General features: G+C 42.4%; 1 protein-coding gene across 1 annotated transcript in view; it reads right to left on the reverse strand.

The window, feature by feature from the left end:
- Positions 1-9,155, reverse strand: part of ACYP2 (acylphosphatase 2) — a 155,766-nt gene extending 146,611 nt beyond the window's left edge. Inside the window, exon 1 of the mRNA XM_049870193.1 lies at positions 9,009-9,155. Within this exon, the coding sequence (XP_049726150.1) occupies positions 9,009-9,066 (58 nt within the window). The 5' untranslated portion in view covers positions 9,067-9,155. The remainder of the gene's footprint in view (positions 1-9,008) is intronic.
- Between the last annotated feature and the right edge of the window lie 12,572 nt (positions 9,156-21,727).

Genomic DNA, 21,727 nt, shown 5'->3' on the forward strand with positions numbered 1-21,727 from the left:
GAACTATACATTCATTCTGTTTTAAAGTGCTAAATAAAACAAAATGCTTGTTATAAAGATACTGAGTGTATTTGACATAAAGTTTACCAATACTCAGCTTTTAGAATTTCTTCTTTAAATTTAAATGTAAAAAGCATTTCTGTTTTTATCTTATTTTAGTTATAGAATCCATAAAGCATACATTGTGAAATGATATGCTTGACCACAACTTGGTTTCTGAAGCCTCGATACTAATGGGAATTGTTTAACTAAAATGGAAATGACTTTTGGAATCTCCACAGTGTCGATTTCATTATGTTCACGCTTAGAACCATACAGGTCGGGTAGCATTGTTGGGTCGTCCTCATGTTTTCTCTCTCTGGACTGCGGTAGCCCGGGCTGTTGCCTACTGGCCAACTGCCATGGTATCTAACACCTTGGTAACCCAACCTGCAAAATCATGGAAGCTCTATCTTAGAAGGAAGTCAAGAGTGCTATGGGATTTCCTATCCTGGGTTGTTTGTGACCTCACACTGACACAGAGAGAAGTGGGCTTAAAGGTAGGGATAAAGCAAGGGCAAAGCTGGCTGCAAACGCAAGCATCAGAAATGTGTGTTTATGATGCGGATTCTTTCAGGCAAAGGGAAGTCCCTCCTGCATCTCCCCTGGGAACTGCAGCAATGACCCTGAATAACAGACCTCAGGTCATTTCCAAAAATTGCAATTTGAAAAACTCTTGACCCAAAAGGATGCATAGAACAGGCTTCTTTGCAATGGAGATGCCCAACCTGTGCTCCTACCCAAGGGTATGTTAAAATGGGCCTAAGTAAAGAGACATCAGGAACGGGGCAGCTGCAGAAATACAGAGCCCATCAGTACCTACTGCAACTTAGCTCTTGTTCCCATCCAGACCACTAAGGAAACATGGAAATTTGCTTTCTACTGCCCAACAAGCCAAATGACAAGTCAAAAAAAAAAAAAAAGAAGTCAATTTAGAAGACTGGATGAGGCAATTAAAAATACATTGCAAATGGATAAGCAACTGCGGTAGGCCCATACAACGGAGTTCTACTCAGCAATAAAAAGGCATGAGGCAACAACATCCACGAACCACAGGTGCCCTATGCCCCGTGAAAGAAGCCGGACTCGCATATAATGTGTCATTCCATGTTCTGGAAAAGGAAGAACTTCAGGACCAGAATTCTGATCAGCGGTTGCCAGGAGCTGGAAGTGGGGAGCAAGGACTGACGCCGCAAAGAGACACGAAGAAGGTTTTTGGGGTGATGGGAATACCTTGATTGTGGTAGTGATTACACAGCTGTATACATCGTTCAAAACTCACTGAATAGACACTAAAAAGGGTAACTATTACAAAATGTACATTAAACCTCATTTTTTTTTAATTAGAAAAGAAAAATAATAAATAACCGCTGGAAAAATCACAAGGGATAGATCGAAACCATCTCCAGAGAGACCAAAATATATCTGCTTCTACAAACAGCAATTGAGCCTAGTTAAGAAAATACAGAAAGAATAATTTTATGTTGTTTTATCAAATAAGAGATGTCATTTGTTTCCTAATGATAGTGTGTTGTGGTACCAAAGGAATATGAAGAAAAAGAACAGTAATGCAATCAAGACAGGACAATATCACAAATGGAATCTTTATAGGGCTATAAAAATATTTTAAAAGAGACATGTAAAATGTGGAGGAATGATAAGTGGGAAGTACTGATCTGAAGGGGAATCAGAAAGGCGATCTGTTATATAGATGGAGGAAAAGATACTAGCTAGTAGGTATAAAAGGAATTGTCAGAAAATGTAAGGTCAACCAGGCCATGCAGAAGAGAGAACCGTAGAAAAGTCTGCAGTCTTCCTAGGTTAAAAGAGAGGGGATCCCAGGCAACAGTAAGACACTAACCAAGCAGGGTTGAAGACGCTGGTCAAAACTTTATCGTGCATATTCCCTTCTAGGCTACTCAACAGTGAATACTCCCGTAGGATATTAGCCCTATGAGAAGAAAGCACAAACAACTGAAGTGAGCAGAAATTAGAAGTGGGGCCATATGTGGTCAAGCCCCTTCCTCTTCAAAGAGGGGTCTACAGACTGACAACACCAGCATCCAGAGAGTTCACTACCAGATCCTTGGGTCCCATCACAGTTCTACTGAACAGAAGCTCTAGACGCAGGGTCCATGACAGCAGTGGTGGGTCAGTGGTAAAACGTCTGCCTTCCACACAGGAGACCCAGGATCGATTCCTGGCCAGCACACCTCATGTGCAGCCACCACCCATCTGTCAGCAAGGCTTGGGTGTTGCTATGATGCTGAAAAGCTTTCAGGGAAGCTTCCAGGCTAAGATGGACTAGGAAGAAAGGCCTGGCGTCTGCTTCCAAAATTCAACCAATGAAAACCCTGCAGACCACAACAGAAGGGTCAGCAGCTAACAGCAGCGGATGGGGTCCCGGGACCTGGTTTTAACATGCTCTCCGGGTGATTCTTAATGCTCACTGAGGTTTAGAACCTTAGAAGGAGATCAGGGAGAGGTTTGGAAATGGGCTTGTATTTCAGGCCAAGAATTACACCTCAAAGGGGAAAACTAAAATCTTGTAGAACACTGCAGATCTGTGCATTTCCCATTGACACTGGTCAAACTGCTGTTGGAAATAAATGGCGTATCTTCATATCAATATTGCCTCTCCTTCTTTACAAGCCTACACCACTACATGGAGGATGCCATGGACAATGAAATGGCAAAAGCCCCCTCTCCTGCGTCTGAGGTAGGCCTGGTGTGGCAGCAGCCGAGGCAGCCTGTCAGACTGCTCTCTCTTCCCTTACTACTCAATGCCAGAAATATAGGAACTGCCTAGAGGCAGAACATGCTCCCCAAGGTGGAGAACATGCTCCCCAAGGAAGAGCAAGGCACAGTTCAGGTCCCTTCAACATTCATGAACCCCAAGCAGCCCTTCCACCATCTAGTTGTTCTGAAGACACCAGCCCAGGGGCAAGGACGAGAAGGCAGGAGGGGACAGGAAAGCTGGTAATAGGGAACCCAAGGTCGAGAAGAGAGAATGCTGACATGTTGTGGAGTTGGCGACCAATGTCACAAAACGATATGTGTATTAATAGTTCAATGAGAAACTAATTTAATCTGTAAACCTTCATCTAAAGCATAATTTTAAAAAATGGGTAAAGTTAACACAACTTGACTAAGGTAAATAAAGACATTAAGAAGTACACAAGATCCCACTCCTAGGAATATATCCTAGAGAAATAAGAGCCATCACACAAATAGGCACATGCACGCCTGTGTTCACTGCAGCATTACTCACAATACGGAAAAGATGGAAACAACCTAACTGCCCATCAACAAATAAACTGATAAACAAATCATGGTCCATACACACAATGGGATACAACGTAACAATAAAGAACAACGATCAATCTGCGAGACATCCAAGACATCTGGATGTGCAGGGCATCATGCTGAGTGAAGTCAGTCAATCACAAAAAGACAAATACCATATGAGACCACTACTACAAAAAGTCATGAAAAGGTTTACACACAGAAAAAAACAATCTTTGATGGTTACAAGGAAGGGGAGAGGAGGGGAAATCACTAACTAAATAGTATACAAGTGTTAACTTTGGTAAAGGAAGAACAATACACAGTGTAGGGGAAGTCAGCACAACCTGACCAAGGCAAATCATAAAAACTCCCTAGGCACATCCAAGCACATTGAGGGACCGAGTTACTGGGGTTGAGGGTTGGGAACCACGGTCTTGGGGGACATCTAGGTCAACTGGCATACCACAGCTCATTAAACAAAAACAAAATTCTACATCCTACTTTGGTGGCGTCTAGGGTCTTAAGAGCTTGTGAATGGCCATCTAAGATACATCTATTGGTCCCATCCCATCCAGAGCAAAGGAAAAGAAAATAAGAGACACGAAGAAAATATTAGTTCAAAGGATTAATGGACCACATGACCCACTGCCTCCACCAGCCTGAGCCCAGAAGAACTAGATAGTGCCCGGCTACCACCACCAACCATTCTGACAGGAATCACAGTAGAGGGTCCCGGACAGAACGGGAGAAAAATGTAGAACAAAATTCAAATTTACAAAAAAAGACCAGACTTACTGGTCTGACAGAGACTGGAGGAACCACCCAAGATTATGGCCCCCAGACACCATGCTAATTCAGAACTGAAGCCACTCCCAAAGTCCATGTTTCAGTCAAAGATTAGACAGGCCTATAAAACAAACAATAACACAGGTGTGGAAGGTGCTTCTTAGTTCATTTAAGTATACAAGACCAAATGGGCAACACCTGCCCAAAGACAGACAAGAAGGCAGGATGGAACAGGAAAACTGAATGAATGGGCATGGGGAACCCAGGGTGGAAAGGGAAAGGGGGAGAGTGCTGACACATTGCAGGGATTGCAACCAATGTCACAAAACAATTTGTGTATAAAGTTTTGAATGAGAAACTAATTTATACTGCAAACGTTTACCTAAAAAAAAAAAAAAAAAGCACAACAAAATTCAAAAAAACAAGAAGCATAACAGAACTACAGATGAAATGCTATGGGAACAAGATGAGAGAAGGAATCAGAGTTAGCCATATTGATGTCCCTTGACTTAAACATACTAAAATTTTCAACCTATAAAAAACACAGCTCTTTCATTTACCTTTCCACATAAGAAAAAAAAGTGTATGCCTAAATAATGTGATGGCTGACAAAGCCATTTAATAACTTATCCTTAAATTTTAAGCAAATCTTTAAAAAAAAAAAATTGTCATTTATTTCTGTACTCCTGTAAACTACTCTTATTCTAAAACTGAGTTAAGCCAAAAACAAACTGCGGAATTTCTAAAGCACGTGTAAACTGACAGTTTGCCAAAGTCTACCTCCAGAGGTATCCTTAGTATTCACCTAAGGGCAAGTAGACCATCAAAGCCTTTAGACACAGCCTAATCGATTTCCCTTATTGAAACCTAGCTGGATTTTCAGATTTTTTGATTCTAGATGTAAAGGCAATTACACATTTACAGAAACATATTAGCCGTTCCACAGTTACAAAACCTCTAATGCCCAGAGGGTCAGTCCCCTGCTCTGAAGACCCCAGATGCAAAAGAAGCTGGAGGGGGAAAAATGAGAATATGGAGATAACAAAGCAGAGGATGGAAAGGCAGGGGAAAAAATGGAAGAAACCTGACTGACTACCTCAGCCAGGCATCAAGGTAAACAGGGACAGTGTCAAGTTGTGTTGATAGCACGTACCCTTGGTATGACGTGACATGGTAAGAATGCTACTTCCCCTCCGAGGTCTTCCTCCAAAAACTCATAAATACAGCATAAAACTAAAAAACCAAACCAAACCCATCCAGTCGATTCCGACTCATAGTGACCCTATAGGACCGAGTAGAACTGCCCCATAGGTTTCCAGGGAGCAGCTGGGGGATTCTAACTGCCAATCTTTTGCTTAACACCTGAGCACTTAAGCACTGTGCCACCAGGGCTCCTACACCCAGCATAATCATGGGAAAAACATCTGACAAATCCCAAAGGAGGGACATTCTACAAAATCCCTGACCACTATACCTCAAAAAGTCAAGGTCACCAAGACCTTGAAGTCCAAGAAACTGTCATAGCCAAGAGAAGACTAGGGAGACACGACTACTAAACATAATCTGATATCCTGAATGGGATCCTGAAACACAAAAAGGACGTGAGGTAAAAACTAAGGAAATGTGAATACATGAACAATATTGGTTCATTAGTTATGGCAAATGCACCATATTAATGTAATATGATAACCACAGGAGAAACCAGGTATGGGTATACGGGAACTTCCTATACTGTCCTCACAACTTTTCTATAAATCTAAAGCTATTCTAGAATAAAAAATGTATTAAAAAAGAAAAAAAAAGTAGCGGACGGGAAGAAGCTATGGAAGCAGCACCAGCCTAAGGCTCTATATGGCTTGCAGGTTGCCACGAGGCTAACCCACTACAGAAATAGTGACAACAGATAGTGCCAGCGAGTGACAGAGAAACATGAAGACAGCAGAGACAGAGGCTGCAGGCTTTCTGGTGTGCTAACTGCTTACCAACCAGGTCAAACTTCCCTGGGGTCAAAACGTCCTCGGGGTCATACGGAATGCCACTTGGATGGCAGGGTCCAAATGTCCTGCTTCGGTCCATATATGTGTTCAATGAGTAAGTTAGGAGGAAGGCAAAATAAAGGCGGAAAGGGTACTGAGAGGAGAATATAGTGATTAAGAAAATACTGACGGAGGGCATGGCCTCTGGCATCGGACTTGTTATTGCTGGGTACCGCTGAGCTGATTTTGTACTCACAGCGACCCCATGTGACAGCAGAACTGCCCCATAGGGTTTTCCAAGCTATAATCTTTATGGAAGCAGATTGACAGTTCTTTCTTCCGTGGAGCTGCTGGGCGCGTTTGAACCATGAGCCTTTCAGTTAGTAACCGAACCCCAACCCTTACACCACCGGTGCTGCCAAAGTTCAGATCTCAGCCCCACCCCCTAACCAGCTGTGTAACTTGGGAAGGTTTTTTTAATCTATTCTAGGAGCAATAACGTTGAGGTTACAGGGTTGAGGATTATTTCACATGGGATAATACATGTAAAATAACACATGTAAAATGTTGAGCACAGAGCTTGGCACGTCATAAATACTCAGTGAATGTTAGTGTACATGTGTGAATTGACTCAACAACAATGGGTTTGGCTTATTTACATACAAGGAGTCCTGATGGTGCAGGGGTTGAGGGGTCGGCTGCTTACTGAAAGGTCAGCAGTTCAAACCCACCAGCCGCCCCAAGGGAGAAAGATGTAGCAGTCTACTCTGTCCTATAAGTTTGCTATAAATTGAAATAGACTCGACAGCAATGGGAGGGTATTTATGTACAGTCTCTTTCTCATATCTGTACTACTGCCCAAAATTGATCTTCATATACCATGTAATCACGATACGCACAAAAGTTCAATTGTATAGTTCAAAATCAATAAAAATACATTATGCATTAATAGAAAACATTGTATAACGAAAAAGTACAAGTTTTAGAATCAAAGAGATACCAGGTTAAATCCCCTTTGTCAACTTTTGCTTGCCCAAATTACTGAACCTCCCAGGGACTATCTTCTCAGCGTTAAAACAATGACAAGGCATGTATCTCACAAAATTACGAGGATTCAGGGAACAATAGCGAAATGCTCGGCAGATGCATCACCAGCAAACACCACACATGTGAATACACACACGTGTGCGAGCATGCGCACACACACACGCCCCTTAACTACTGTCATCTCTGACAAGTGGACCCAATATTCTGTCAGATAACTTTTGCCATTATTTTCATATTTTTTGTCTTTTGTTTCAGTGATTTGTTGTGGTGATTTTCAAGCCGGGGTATCACACTCCTGGGTATACCCAAAGACTTTCCAAAGGGTACGAAAACAAAAACCTGTTCCCACTGAGTCAATTCTGACTCACAGTGACCCTACAGGACAGAGTGCAACTGCCCCCATACGGTTTCCAAGGAGTGGCTGGTGGATGTGAACTGCGGACGTCTTGGTTAGCAGCCGAGCTCTTATCCACTGTGTCACCAGGGCTCCAAATGGTAATTTTAAGGGAATCAGTTTCCGGGTCTTCAGCTTCCATATGTACCCCCCGCTAAATGTGACCTGTCTGAGAAAGCACCTGAGGTGTGCTGCAGTTCTCCTCCACTATCTCCCTTCTGGCAATCACCCTTTGACAGACAGGCCCTTCTCTTCACCCACCCTTAATCTTACTGTGGTACTCTGGTCCCGAAGGGTGAAAACCTCTAGGGTGCCAAACACTAGGATAATCCGCCCTTTCCTTTAATCTAGGTACCAGAAACACCCCCAGCCTTCTCATTGAGAAATACATTTCCAATAAAAATTTGCCTTTTCAAGTTAATGTTTATCATAATTTGAAATATATTTATATTATAGTCATCAACTGTGTCCTAGCCGTAATCATAATAGTAACTCAACCCACAAGGAAAATTTCTAATACTTAGAGACTTATGGTCAAAAGAAATTAATAAAAAAATTATATGTGCACACACGCGTGTACACACACACACACACTGCAGAAAAGTTTAACAGGGTTATCAGTAACAAACTCTCAAGCATACCTACTGGATAAAATTCGGTGGGGGAAGTTAAACGGAAAGCAAATTCAAGGAGGAAAATTCGAAGAAACGATGAAAATTTCCCACTGTGAAAAAGCTTTGTTTTAAAGAGCTATGGCACATACCTAATCACTACAGCATTTATGCGGCAGCGGGTAAATCTCAAGGAGCGACTTAGCATTTTAATTTACAAATATCGATGTTGACAACATTACATCCTTCAGAACTATTTAAACTTACAATTTTAAAAATTAGATAATAATTCTTTGAAGGGCTACACAGGGAAAAAAAATTGATCTCTCTGACAAAGGGAGCTCTCAGACATCATCCAGATGTCCTCCCTAAAACTGAAGGTGCTTTCAGCGGCAAATAAAGGGGGCCACCAGCTGAGCGGCCCTCCCTTCTCTCCCTACCCCACTCCACTCATTCCCTCCGGGGTGGGCCTTCCCCCCTCCGCGCCGGCGCCCCTCCTCCCCCTCCCCTCCCGTCCCCCTCCCCTCCTCCTCCTGCCGCCCCTCCCCCTCCCCTCCTCCCCCTCCCCTCCCCCTCCCCTCCCCCTCCCCCGCCCGCCCTTCCCCTCCCCCTCCTCCCCGCCCCTCCTCCCCTCTCCCTCCTCCCCTCCCCTCCCCTCCGCCCCTCCCCTCCTCCCCCGCCCGCCCCAGCCCTCCGGCGCATGCGCGCTCCCTTCGTCCCGCCCACGGCGGCTGCTGTGTCATGGCCGAGCGGAAGTCGCGGGCCGAGCGGGCAGGGCACGGCCAGGAGGGGAGGCGCCCCGGGCAGCCTTCTCCCCTCGCCCCCTAACGCTTCTCGCGCCGTCTCCCACCGCGGCGGGCTCCCTACCCTGCACGTATCCGAACACCTCGTAGTCCACGGACTTGAGCGCCCGGGCGGCGGACATGGCGGGGGCGAGCGCTGTGCCGGAGCGCGCGGTGCCGGGGAGCGCGGTGCCGGGGAGCGCGGTGCCGGGGCGCGCGGTGCCGGGGAGCCGGAGCGGGGCTCGGGCGCGGCGACTGCGGCGGCGGCGGCGGCGGCGGCTGCGGCGGGGAGGAGGGCAGGGAGGGCGCGCCTGGGGCCGCGGGGACGCCAGCGCGGGGTCACGCGGCGGAGGGCGCGCGCCCAGAGTCCCCGGGGCGCCGGCCGGTGTCAGTGCGCTGCGGGCGCTGCTCCACAGGCCGGTGCTGTAGGGACGGAACGGGTGGCTTTTCGTGGGAAGGACCTTGCTGGCTGAGGGTTCGGTGGGTTGGATTTTAGGAGCTGTCTAGACAGCTGCCGAATCTGTCAGGCAGTTCTGACCCGGCTCTGAAAACGGTGACCGTCTCCTTCCTCGTGAGCTGCCTGTTGACTTCAGAAAGGCTTTGGGCCTGAATCCCTATTCTCAATGGATTGTGACATTTTCTGGAACAAGAGATTTTTAAAAAATCTGAACCCTCTTATACTGATACCAAAACCAAAGCCACTGCTCTTGAGTGGATTCCGACTCATAGTGACCTTACAGGACACTAGAATTGCCCCACAGCCTTTCCGAGGAGGGTTGGTGGATTTGAACTACTGACCTTTTGGTTAGCAGCCAAATGCTTAACCACTGTACCACCAAGAGAAACCAAAAAAATTGTGGTCATTTTGTCCTTATTGCTCAGAAGGTTAGGGCGGTTACACTTTTTTTTTTGCTTCATGAAACCAAATCATTGCTGTCTAGTTGATTCAAACTCACAGAGGCCCTACAGGACAGAGCAGAACTGCCCCATAGGGTTTCCAAGATTTTAATCTTTAAGGAAACAGGCTGCCACCTCTTTCTCCCACAGAGCAGCTGGTGTGCTCTATGATCGACCTTTCCATTAGCAGCGGAGAGCTTAACCACTGTGCCACCAAGGCTCCCTTTTAGATCATAGTGAGCGATTTTAAAGTCTTAATTTAAAGCAATCTTCCACTCCAAAGCATCTGGATACAACTATTGATAATCTACCTTTTTCAAAATTCCAAATTCTTTTGCTTGTGAGAACGCATTTCTCGACATACATTGTTGGCTTCATTACTTCTACATATTCCTCAGCATCTGACCACAGTTGAAATAATTGGCTGCAGTCTGGTTAATATTATGGGCCACTTCTATTAGGGAATACCAACACTCACCTAAAACTTGGTTAGAATGTGATTAAATCATCATTTTAAAGTAAAATATACAATATTCTGGAGGTGCTACTCCAGACCAGTCTATGTCAGAAACAGTGAACGTCCTGGGTTATTGCAGAGACCTTTTGTCTCCAATTTTCATTCCATGTAGAATCTAGAATCAACAGAAATCTTAAGTCATTCTCAAATACCTTCTGAGTCTCTCCACTGCGTTCAGAATGAACTTAAGCTCTTCAGCCTTCACGAGCCTCTTAGTACCTGTCTACCCACACCTTGCAGGTGGCCTGTAGTCAAGACACTTCTGGTCTCTAAACGCACCCCTGACCTTTTCCAAAAATCTTCATGGTCAGGTGCATACCTCCTCCCGCGCCAGAATCTTTCCCTGAACTGCTCAGTCGCCTTAGCAAGACCTTCCTAGATTGACTCCTAGTTACATAGACGTGCCTTCCCCACTACTACTGTCCCTTCCACAAAGTAATTGTCTTAGTTTCCCGGTGCTGCTGTAACAAATACCCCAAGTGGATAGCTTTAAAGAACAGAAATTAATTTTTTCCCAGTCCTGGAAGCTAAAAGTCCAAATCAGGGTCTCGGCCGTGTGGATTCCTTCTTCATTGGTAGACCTGAGCATTCCTTGGTTCTTGGCGATCCTCACGTAACATCTGTCTACCCTAGTATGTGTTAGCCTCTGTGTCTAATCTGCTCTTCTTGTAGCTCAGAAGTGATTAGGGTTAGGACATGCCCAACACTAATACTGGTCATTAACATAACAAGAAACTTCTTCCGAAATATAGTTATATCCACAGGTATGTTGTGTATCACTGAGTCAACCCCAACTCATAGCGACCCTATATGACAGAGTAGAACTGCCCGCATAGGGTTTCCTAGGCTGTAATCTTTGTAAGAGCATATGGCCAGGTCTTTTCTCCCTTGGAGCCACTGCTGGGTTTGGATTGCTGACCTTACCAATAGCAGCCAAGCACTTAACCACTGAGCTACTGGGACTCCCATCCACAGGTATAGGAATTAGGATTCCACACATATTATGGGAGGACACAGTTCAATTCATAAAAGCAGGGTCTCAGCCTATGTTGAGATCCTGTCCCAGACTAGGGAGGTTGACATTTTCCTTTTCTTACTGGATCTTTGACTTTTCTCAATGTTTACTCAAGAATACTACTGCCAGTATGTAGCTGTGTTTTAATTTTTGAAGTGCTATGGCAACAACTGACATTTGCTTAGCTAGAAAACTTACCGTCTGCCAACAGCAGAACATTAGCAAACAAATTTTGTGTACCATTTCAGCATGGACTGCCAATATGATTCTAAGACTTCAGAAATTTTAAGCAAATGTTTCTTATATTTGGAAACCCTGGTGGCACAGTGGTTAAGAGCTATGGCTGCTAACCAGAAGGTTGGCAGTTCAAACCCACCGGGTACTCCTTGGAATCTCTATGGGGCAGTTCTATACTGTCCTGTAGAGTTGCTGCAAGTCAGAATCAACTTGATGGCAGTGGGTTTGGTTTTTTTTTTTTTTTTTTTCCTCATATTTAAGCTAATTTTAAATGATAGAAACTTTATGCATAATCAAGGAAACTTTTGAAAATAGAAGGAAAAAATCACTCATAACCTTATATCATCATTATCATTTTGTATATTCTCCTTTTATATCCATGTTTTAAGTAGCTACAGTATGAATTCAAACTTTATCTTAATTTTTTCTGTGTTGTTATAGTATTCCCAATGGGCAACGGTTTTATCTTAATAATTTCATGATATCCATTCAGTGGGTATAACCATAAATTTACACAAAAAGTCCCCTGTTGTTACATATTCAGGTTGCTTCTAATTTTTTACTACCATAAAAATATGAAGCAAGGAGGTGAGGCCAAGATGGCATAGTAGTCAGATGCATCCGGTGATCCCTCTTACAACAAAGACCTGAAAAAAAGTGAAACGATTATATTTACGATAAGCTAGGAGCCCTGAACATCAAAGGCAAAGTTAGAAAATGGACGAAGTGACAGAGGGTGGAAGAGATGGTTCAGAAGTGGAGGGGAGTTGCCGGACTTGAATTGCCAGGAACCCTCAGGCACCATTCCTGGGAGCGACTGCAGTGGGCTGGTGGTAGCGATCGACCTCAGTTTCCTCAGGGAGAAGCAGCCAGCCACACAGCCTAGTCACCCCTCTGGAACCAGAGAAGAACGGCACTCTTAGCAAAAGCTAAGTACTTGCATATATTTTACCGTGCGCCCAGCCCCCAAGCCAGCTTCAGTGGCTGTTGATTTCCCTGGGCCTGAGATAGGTCCAGCTAAGCACTCCAAGCCATTCTCCCAGCCCTGGAGAGGAATAAATTCATAACGGGGGGAAAAGATAATCTGCCAGATCCACTAAACTGGGGAGCTCAGGACAGAAGCAGCTCCTGTCCAGGCACAAACAGTCCATGCACTTTGAATTTCTTTTCCCCCTGCATGGACCTGTGTGGACCCATTTCAGGAAAATAGGCCCTTGTGGGAAGACTGCCACTGTTTCAGCTGTGTGGTGGAGAGGTAGGTGTTTGATGTTTGACACTGCTTTGCCTATTAAACAGAGTCCTCACATACCCACATCAGGGGGCTAAGGACTGGTGGCTCTACTCAGGTCACCCAGCCACATGTGACAGGGGTTCAAGGATAACTGGTACCTCCCAGTCCTTACAGCCAAAAGCACTGGGTGCCCATGGTCCATCTGCAGAACCACCCACCTGTGTGCTGTAGGGAATAGGGACGCGCTTTCCTCACAGACACTCGGGACAATTGTCAGCCCCCTGCCTTGTTCAGAGCATGACCCCCTGCTGCAACCAAATACCAGTACGTACACCAGTCACCCCTGCCCCTCTAAGACTGTAGGACAGACCCTATACCACACACTTGATGACCAGCTACCTGGACACCTGAGCTGAATCCATACAAGAAAAGTGAATGGACTCCTAGGCTCATATACCTGAAAACAGCTCTAGCCACCTGGTGACAGGACTTTAGAGCTTCAAAGGTGAAAATAAGCTAGCTGACTCAAGCAACCTATTTGGGCATATCAAAACAAAACAAAGGAAGGAGCTAGGATACAGTAAGCAAACATAAATTAATACAATAACTTATAGATGGCCCAGAGGCAACAGTCAATATCAAATCACATAAAGAAGCAGACCATGATCGTGTCAACAAGCTCTCAAAACAAAGAATCAAGAGATCTTCTGGATGAAGGTGCCTTCCTGGAATTACTGGATGCAGAATTCTAAAGATTAATATACAGAACTCTTCAAGACATAAGGAATGAGATCAGGAAGATCAGGCAATGCACAGAACAAGCCAAGGAACACACAGATAAAGCAGTTGAAGAAATTAAAAAGGTTATTCAAGAACATAATGAAAAATTTAATAAGCTGCAAGAATCCATAGAGTGACAGCAATCAGAAATTCAGAAGATTAACAATAAAATTATATAACTAGACAACTCAATAGGAAGTCAGAGGAGCAGGATAGAGCCAGTGGAAGGCAGAATTAGTGAGACTGAAGATAAAGCACTTGGCACCAATATATTTAAAGAAAAATCAGGTAAAAGAATTTTTTAAAAAATGAAGAAACCCTAAGAATCATGTGGGACTCTATCAAGAGAAACAACCTATGAGTGATTGGAGTACCAGAACAGGGAGGGATAACAGAAAATACAGAGAGAATTGTTGAAGATTTGTTGGCAGAAAACTTCCCTGATACTGTGAAAGATGAGAAGATATCTATCCAAGATGCTCATCAAACTCCATATAAGGTAAATCTTAAAAGAAGGTCACTAAGACATATCATAATCACACTTGCCAAAACCAAAGATAAAAAAGTGAATTTTAAGAGCACCTAGGGATAAATGAAAAGTCACCTACAAAAGAGACTCAATAAGCTCGGACTAGCCGACAGAAACCACGCAGGCAAGAAGGCAATGGGATGATTTATATAAAGCATTGAAGGAAAAAAATTGCCAGCCAAGAATCATATCCAGCAAAACTGTCTCTCAAATATGAAGGCGAAATTAGGACATTTCCAGAAAAATAGAAGTTTAGGGAATTCGTAAAAACCAAACCAAAACTACAAGAAATACTAAAGGGAGTTTTCTGGTCAGAAAATCAATAATATCAGATGTCAACCCAAGACCAGAACACTGGACAGAGCAATCAGATGTCAACCCAGACAGGGAAATTTCACAAAAATAAATCAAGATTAAAAAACGCTCACAACGGAAACAGCGACATCATTATGTAAAAGAAGACAACATTAAAACACTAAAGAGGGACTAAGAAATGTCATAGAACTTTCATATGCAGAGGAAGACAAGGTGATATAAAGAAATAAAAGTTAGGTTTAAACTTAGAAAAATAGGGGTAAATATTAAGGTAACCCCAAGGGAGACTAACAATCCTACTCATCAAAATAAAATACAAGAAAAAAAAAAAATAGAGACTCAGCAGAAACAAAATCAACTGCAACAAATAAGAAGACAATATATAAACTACTCAGCACAAAAAATTAAGTGGGAAAAAGAAACTGTCAACAACACACAAAGACATCAAAATGACAGCAGTAAACGCATACCTTTCCATAACTATGCTGGATGTAAATGGACTAAATGCACCAATAAACAGAGAGTGGCAGAATGGATTAAAAAAAAAAAAAACAAGATCCATCTATATGCTGCCTACAAGAGACACACCTCAGACTCAGAGACACAAACAAAACTCAAAAGATGGAAAAAAATATGTCAAGAAAACAACAATCAAAAAAGAGCAGGAGTGGCAATATCAGTTTCTGACAAAATAGACTTTAAAGTTAAATCCACCACAAAGGATAAGGAAGGACACTATATAACGATTAAACGGACAATATACCAGGAAGATATAACCATATTAAATATTTATGCACCCAATGACAGGGCAGCAAGATACATAAAACAAACTCTAATGGCATTGAAAAGTGAGATAGACAGCTCCACAATTATAGTAAGAGACTACAACACACCACTTTTGGTGAAGGAGAGAACATCCAGAAAGATGCTCAATAAAAACACTGAAGACCTAAATGCCATAATCAACCAACTTGACCTCATAGACGTATACAGAACACTCCACGAACAGCAGCCAAGTATACTTTTTTTCCTAGTGTACACGGAACATTCTCTAGAATAGACCACATGTTAGGTCATAAAGCAAGCCTTAGCAGAATTCAAAACACTGAAATACTACAAAGCATCTTCTCTGACCACAAGGCCATAAAAGTAGAAATCAATAACAGAAAAAGCAGGGAAAAGAAATCAAACACTTGGAAACTGAACAATGCCCTGCTGAAAAACGACTGGGCTATAGAAGACATTAAGGATGGAATAAAGAAATTCATAGAATCCAATGAGAATGAAAACACTTCCTATCAGAACCTCTGGGACACAGTGAAAGCACTGCTCAGAGGTCAATTTATATCAATAAATGCACATATACAAAAAGAAGAAAGGGCCAAAATCAAAGAATTATCCCTACAACTTGAACAAATAGAAAGAGAGCAACAAAAGAAACCCTAAGGCACCAGAAGAAAGCAAATAATAAAAATTAGAGCAGAATTAAATGAAATAGATAACAGAAAAACAACTGAAAGAGTTAACAAAACCAAAAGCTGGTTCTTTAAAAAAATTAACAAAATTGATAAACCATTGGCCAAATTGACAAAAGAAAACAGGAGAGGAAGCAAACAATATGAATAAGAAAGATGGGCGAAATTACAACAGACCCAACTGAAATTAAAAGAACCGTATCAGATTACTACGAAAAATTGTACTCTAACAAATTCGAAAACCTAGAAGAAATGGATGAATTCCTAGAAACACACTACCTACCTAAACTAACACAAACAGAAGTAGAACAACTAAATAGACCCACAACAAAAAAAGAGATTGAAAAGGTAATCAAAAAACTCCCAACAAATAAAGCCCTGGCCCAGATGGCTTCACCACAGAGTTCTACCAAACTTTCGGAGAAGAGTTAACACCACTGCCACTAAAGGTATTTCAGAGCATAGTAAAGGACGAAATACCCCCAAACTCATTCTATGAAACCAGCATATCCCTTATACCAAAACCAGGTAAGGACACCACAAAAAAAGAAAATTACAGACCTATGTCGCTCATGAACTTAGATGCAAAAATCCTCAACAAAATTCTAGCCAAAAGCATTCAACAACATATCGAAAAAATAATTCACCATGACCAAGTGGGATTTATACCAGGTATGCAGGGATGGTTCAACATTAGAAAAACAATGAATGTTATCCATCATATAAATAAAACAAAAGACAAGAACCACATGATTTTATCAATTGATGCAGAAAAGACATCTGACAAAGTCCAACAACCACTCATGATAAAAACTCTCAGCAAAATAGGAATAGAAGGAAAATTCCTCAACATAATAAAGGCATTTATACAAAGCCAACAGCCAACATCATCATCCTAAATGGAGAGAATCTGAAAGCATTCCCCTTGAGATTGGGAACCAGACAAGGATCCCCTTTATCACCACTCTCATTCAACTTCGTGCTGGAGGTCCTGGCCAGAGCGATTAGGCTAGATAAAGAAAACAAGGGCATCTGGATTGGTAAGGAAGAAGTCAAAGTATCTCTATTTGCAGATGACAAGATCTTATACACAGAAAACCCTAAAGAATCCTCTAGAAAACTACTGAAACTAATAGAAGAGTTCAGCAAAGTATCACGATACAAGATAAACATACAAAAATCGGTTGGATTCCTTTACACCAACAAAAAGAACATTGAAGAGAGAATCACCAAATCAATACCAAGATAAGATAAAATACTTAGGAATAAATCTTACCAGAGACGTAAAAGACCTATACAAATAAAACTACAAGACACTACTGCAAGAAACCAAAAGAGACCTACATAAGTGGAAAAACATACCTTGCTCATGCATAGGAAGACCTAACATTGTCAAAATGTCTATTCTACCAAAAGCGATCTATAGATACAACACAATTCCGATTCAAATTCCAAAGACATTTTTTAATGAGATGGAGAAATAAATCACCAATTTCATATGGAAGGGAAAGAGGCCCCAGATAAGTAAAGCATTACTGAAAAAGAACAAAGTAGGAGGCCTCACTCTACCTGATTTTAGAACCTCTTATTTTTTATACCGCCACAGTAGTCAAAACAGCCTGGTACTGGTACAATAACAGATATATAGACCAATGGAACAGAATTGAGAACTCAGACATAAATCCATCCACATATGAGCAGCTGATATTTGATAAAGGCCCAAAGTCAGTTAACTCGGGAAAAGACAGCCTTTTTAACAAATGGTGCTGGCATAACTTGATATCCATCTGCAAAAAAATGAAACAAGACCCATACCTCACACCATGCACAAAAATGAACTCAAAATGGATCGAAGACCTAAAAATAAAATCTAAAACGATAAAGATCATGGAAGAAAAAATAGGGACAATGCTAGGAGCCCTAATACATGGCATAAACAGTATACAAAACATTACTAACAATGCAGAAGAGAAACTAGATAACTGGGAGCTCCTAAAAATCAAACACCTATGCTCATCCAAAGAGTAAAAAGATTACCTACAGACTAGGAAAAAGTTTTTAGCTATGACATTTCTGATCAGCGTCTCTAAAATTTACATGATACTGCAAAAACTCAACTACAAAAAGACAAACAACCCAATTAAAAAATGGGCAAAGGATATGAACAGGCACTTCACTAAAGAAGACATTCAGGTAGCTAACAGTTACATGAGGAAATGCTCACCATCATTAGCCATTAGAGAAATGCAAATCAAAACTACAATGAGATTCCATCTCACTCCAACAAGACTTGCATTAATCCAAAAAACAGAAAATAATAAATGTTGGAGAGGTTGTGGAGAGACTGGAACACTTATACACTGCTGGCGGGAATGTAAAATGGTAGAACCACTTTGGAAATCGACTTGGCGCTTCCTTAAAAAGCTAGAAATAGAACTACCATACGATCCAGCAATCCCACTCCTTGGAATGTATCCTAGAGAAATAAGAGCCTTTACACGAACAGATATATACACACCCATGTTCATTGCAACATTGTTTACAATAGCAAAAAGATGGAAGCAACCAAGGTGCCCATCAATGGATGAATGGATAAATAAATTATGGTATATTCACACAATGTAATACTACACACTGATAAAGAACAATGATGAATCTGTGAAACACTTCATAACATGGAGGAATCTGGAAGGTATTATGCTGAGTGAAATTAGTCAGTCACAAAAGGACAAATATTGTATGAGACCACTATTATAAGAACTCAAGAAATCGTTTAAACAGAGAAGAAAATATTCTTTGATGTTTACGAGAGTGGGGAGGGAGGGAGAGGGATTTCCACCAGTTAGATAGTAGATAAGAACTATTTTAGGTGAAGGGAAAGACAACACACAATTCAGGAGAGGTCAGCACAAATGGACTAAACCAAAAGCAAAGAAGCTTCCTGAATAAACTGAACGCTTCGAAGGCCAGCGTAGCAGGGGTCGGGGTTTGGGGACCATGGTTTGAGGGGACATCTAAGTCAGTTGGCATAATAAAATCTATTAAGAAAACATTCTGCATCCCACTTTGGAGAGTGGCGTCTGAGGTCTTGAACGCTAGCAAGCAGCCATCTAAGATACATCAATTGGTCTTAACCCACCTGGAGCAAAGGAGAATAAAGAACACCAAGGACACAAAGGTGATTATGAGCCCAAGAGGCAGAAAGGGCCACATAAACCAGAGACTACATCAGCCTGAGACCAGAAGAACTAGATGGTACCTGGCTATAACTGATGACTGCCCTGACAGGGAACACAACAGAGAACCCCTGAGGGAGCTGGAGAGCAGTGGGATGCAGACCTCAAATTCTGGTAAAAAGACCAGACTTAATGGTCTGACTGAGATTAGAAGGACCCCAGTGGTCATGGTCCTCAGACCTTCTGTTAGCCCAAGACAGGAACCATTCCCAAAGCCAACTCTTCAGACAGGGGTTGAACTGGACTATGGGATAGAAAATGATACTGGTGAAGAGTGAGCTTCTTGGATCAAGTAGATGCATAAGACTATGTGGGCAGCTCCTGTCTGGAGGGGAGATGAGAAAGCAGAGGGGGTCAGAAGCTGGCCGAATGGACATGAAAATAGAGAGCAGAGGGAAGGAGTGTGCTGCCTCATTGAGCGGGAGAGCAGCTAGGAGTATATCGCAAGGCGTATATAAATTTTTATATGAGAGACCGACTTGATTTGTAAACTTTCACTTAAAGCACAACAAAAATTAAAAAAAAAATTTTTTTTGGTTTTTGACTTAACTAGATTCTGTTACTGCTAGTTGAAACTTAAACAGGGTCAAATTATTCCCTCCCTTGAATGCTTTAAGACTATTTGTGTGTGATGTAGGATCATATTTGAGGTAGTACATAAAAAAGGAAAATCCTGCCTATAAAATATGAGTGTGAAGAATGACCAGGCACGAGGACCTGTGAACAGGAACACAGGCAACACAGTCTCTGAGCTTAGGTAGTAAAAATCTGTTGCCATTGAGTTGATTCCAACCTATGGCTTTTTTTTTTTTTTATGGCAACCGCATGGATTACACAATAGAACTCCATAGGGATTGTGTGTGTGTGTTTATAATTTATTTCATTGGTGTTGTTGAGAATATACGCAGCAGAATATACACCAATTCAACAGTTTCTACATGTGCAATTCAGTGACATTGGTTACATTCTTCAAGTTGTGCAACCATTCTCACCCTCCTTTTCTGAGTTGTTCCTCCCTCATTAACGTAACTTCCTGCCCCCTAAATTTCCTATCTAATCTTTTGAGTTGCTGTTGTCAATTTGATCCCATAGAGATAGATCTCAATGTTCAAGGCAGACATTCTTTACTAGTTAAGCTGAACTACTGTTTGGTTTTAGGAAGACTTCAGGGGATATTTTTGGTTTAAGGTTTAAAGATTATCTCAGGGCAATAGTTTCAGGGGCTCATCCAGCCACTGTGACTCCAGAAAGTATGGATTCCATGACAATTTGACATTCTGTTCTGCATTTTTCCCTTTTTGTTCAGGATTCTTTGATAGAATCTTTAATCAAAAACGTTCAGTAATGGTAGCCGGGCACCATCGACTTCTTCCGGTCTCATGGCAAAGGCGGCAGTTGTTCATGGAGGCAACTAGCCACACATTCCATTTCCTCCTCCTATTCCTTACTCTCCTTCTTCCTCTGTTGCTCCAGGCGAATAAAGACCAATTGTTGTGTCTTGGATGGCTGCTTGCAAGCTTTTAAGACTCCAGGCACTACATAAGGAACTAGGATATAGGACAAAAGTGCTGAACACGTTACTAGGCCAATTAACTAGAATGTCCCATGAACCATGACCCTAAACCCCTAAACCAAGGAACCAAATCCTATGAGGTGTTTAGTTGTACAAGTGGCCTCAGCAGGTAGCTTTCTTTTTTTTTTTTTTGGTCCTTGTAAACGTATCTGCTCCATAGGGTTTTCATGGCTATATATATATTTTTTATTATTAGTGTACTTTAGATGAAGGTTTACAGAGCAAACTAGCTTCTCATTAAACGATTAATACACAAATTGCTTTGTGACATTGGTTGCCAGCCCTATGACATGTCAACACTCTCCTCTTCTTGACCCTGCGTTCCCTATTATCGGCTTTGCTGTCCCCTCCTGCCTTCTTGTCCTTGCCCCTGGGCTGGTGTGCCCATTTAGTCTTGTTTTATTTTATGGACCTGTCTAATTTTTGGCTGAAGGGTGAACCTCAGGAGTGACTTCATTACTGAGCTATAAGGGTGTCTGGGGGCCATACACTCAGGGTTTTCTGCAGTCCCTGTCAGACCAGTAAGTCTGGCCTTTTTTGTGAGTTAGAATTTTTTCTACACTTTTCTCCAGCTCTGCCTGGGACCCTCTATTGTGATCACTGTCAGAGCAGTCAGTGGTGGTAGGTGGGCACTATCTAGCTGTGCTAGACTCAGTCCGGTGGAGGCTGTGGTAGTTGTGGCCCACTAGACCTTTGGAGTAATCTTTCCCATGTGTCTTCGTTCTCTTCACTCTCCCTTGCTCCAGACAGGGTGGGACCAGTGGAGTGTCTTAGATGGCCACTCACAAGATTTTAAGACCCCAGATGCTACTCACCAAAGTAGAATGTAGAATATTTTCTTTATAAACTATGTTATGCCAATTGAGCTAGATGTTCCCCGAGACCATGGTCCCCCCCCCAGACCATGGTCCCCACAGCCCTCAGCCCGGTAATTTGGTCCCTCAGGGAGCTTTTGGTGTGTCTACAGAGCTTCCATGGCTTTGTCATGGCTGTAATCGT

Source organism: Elephas maximus, chromosome 26 (assembly GCF_024166365.1).
Source record: "Elephas maximus indicus isolate mEleMax1 chromosome 26, mEleMax1 primary haplotype, whole genome shotgun sequence".
Lineage (NCBI taxonomy): Eukaryota > Metazoa > Chordata > Mammalia > Proboscidea > Elephantidae > Elephas > Elephas maximus.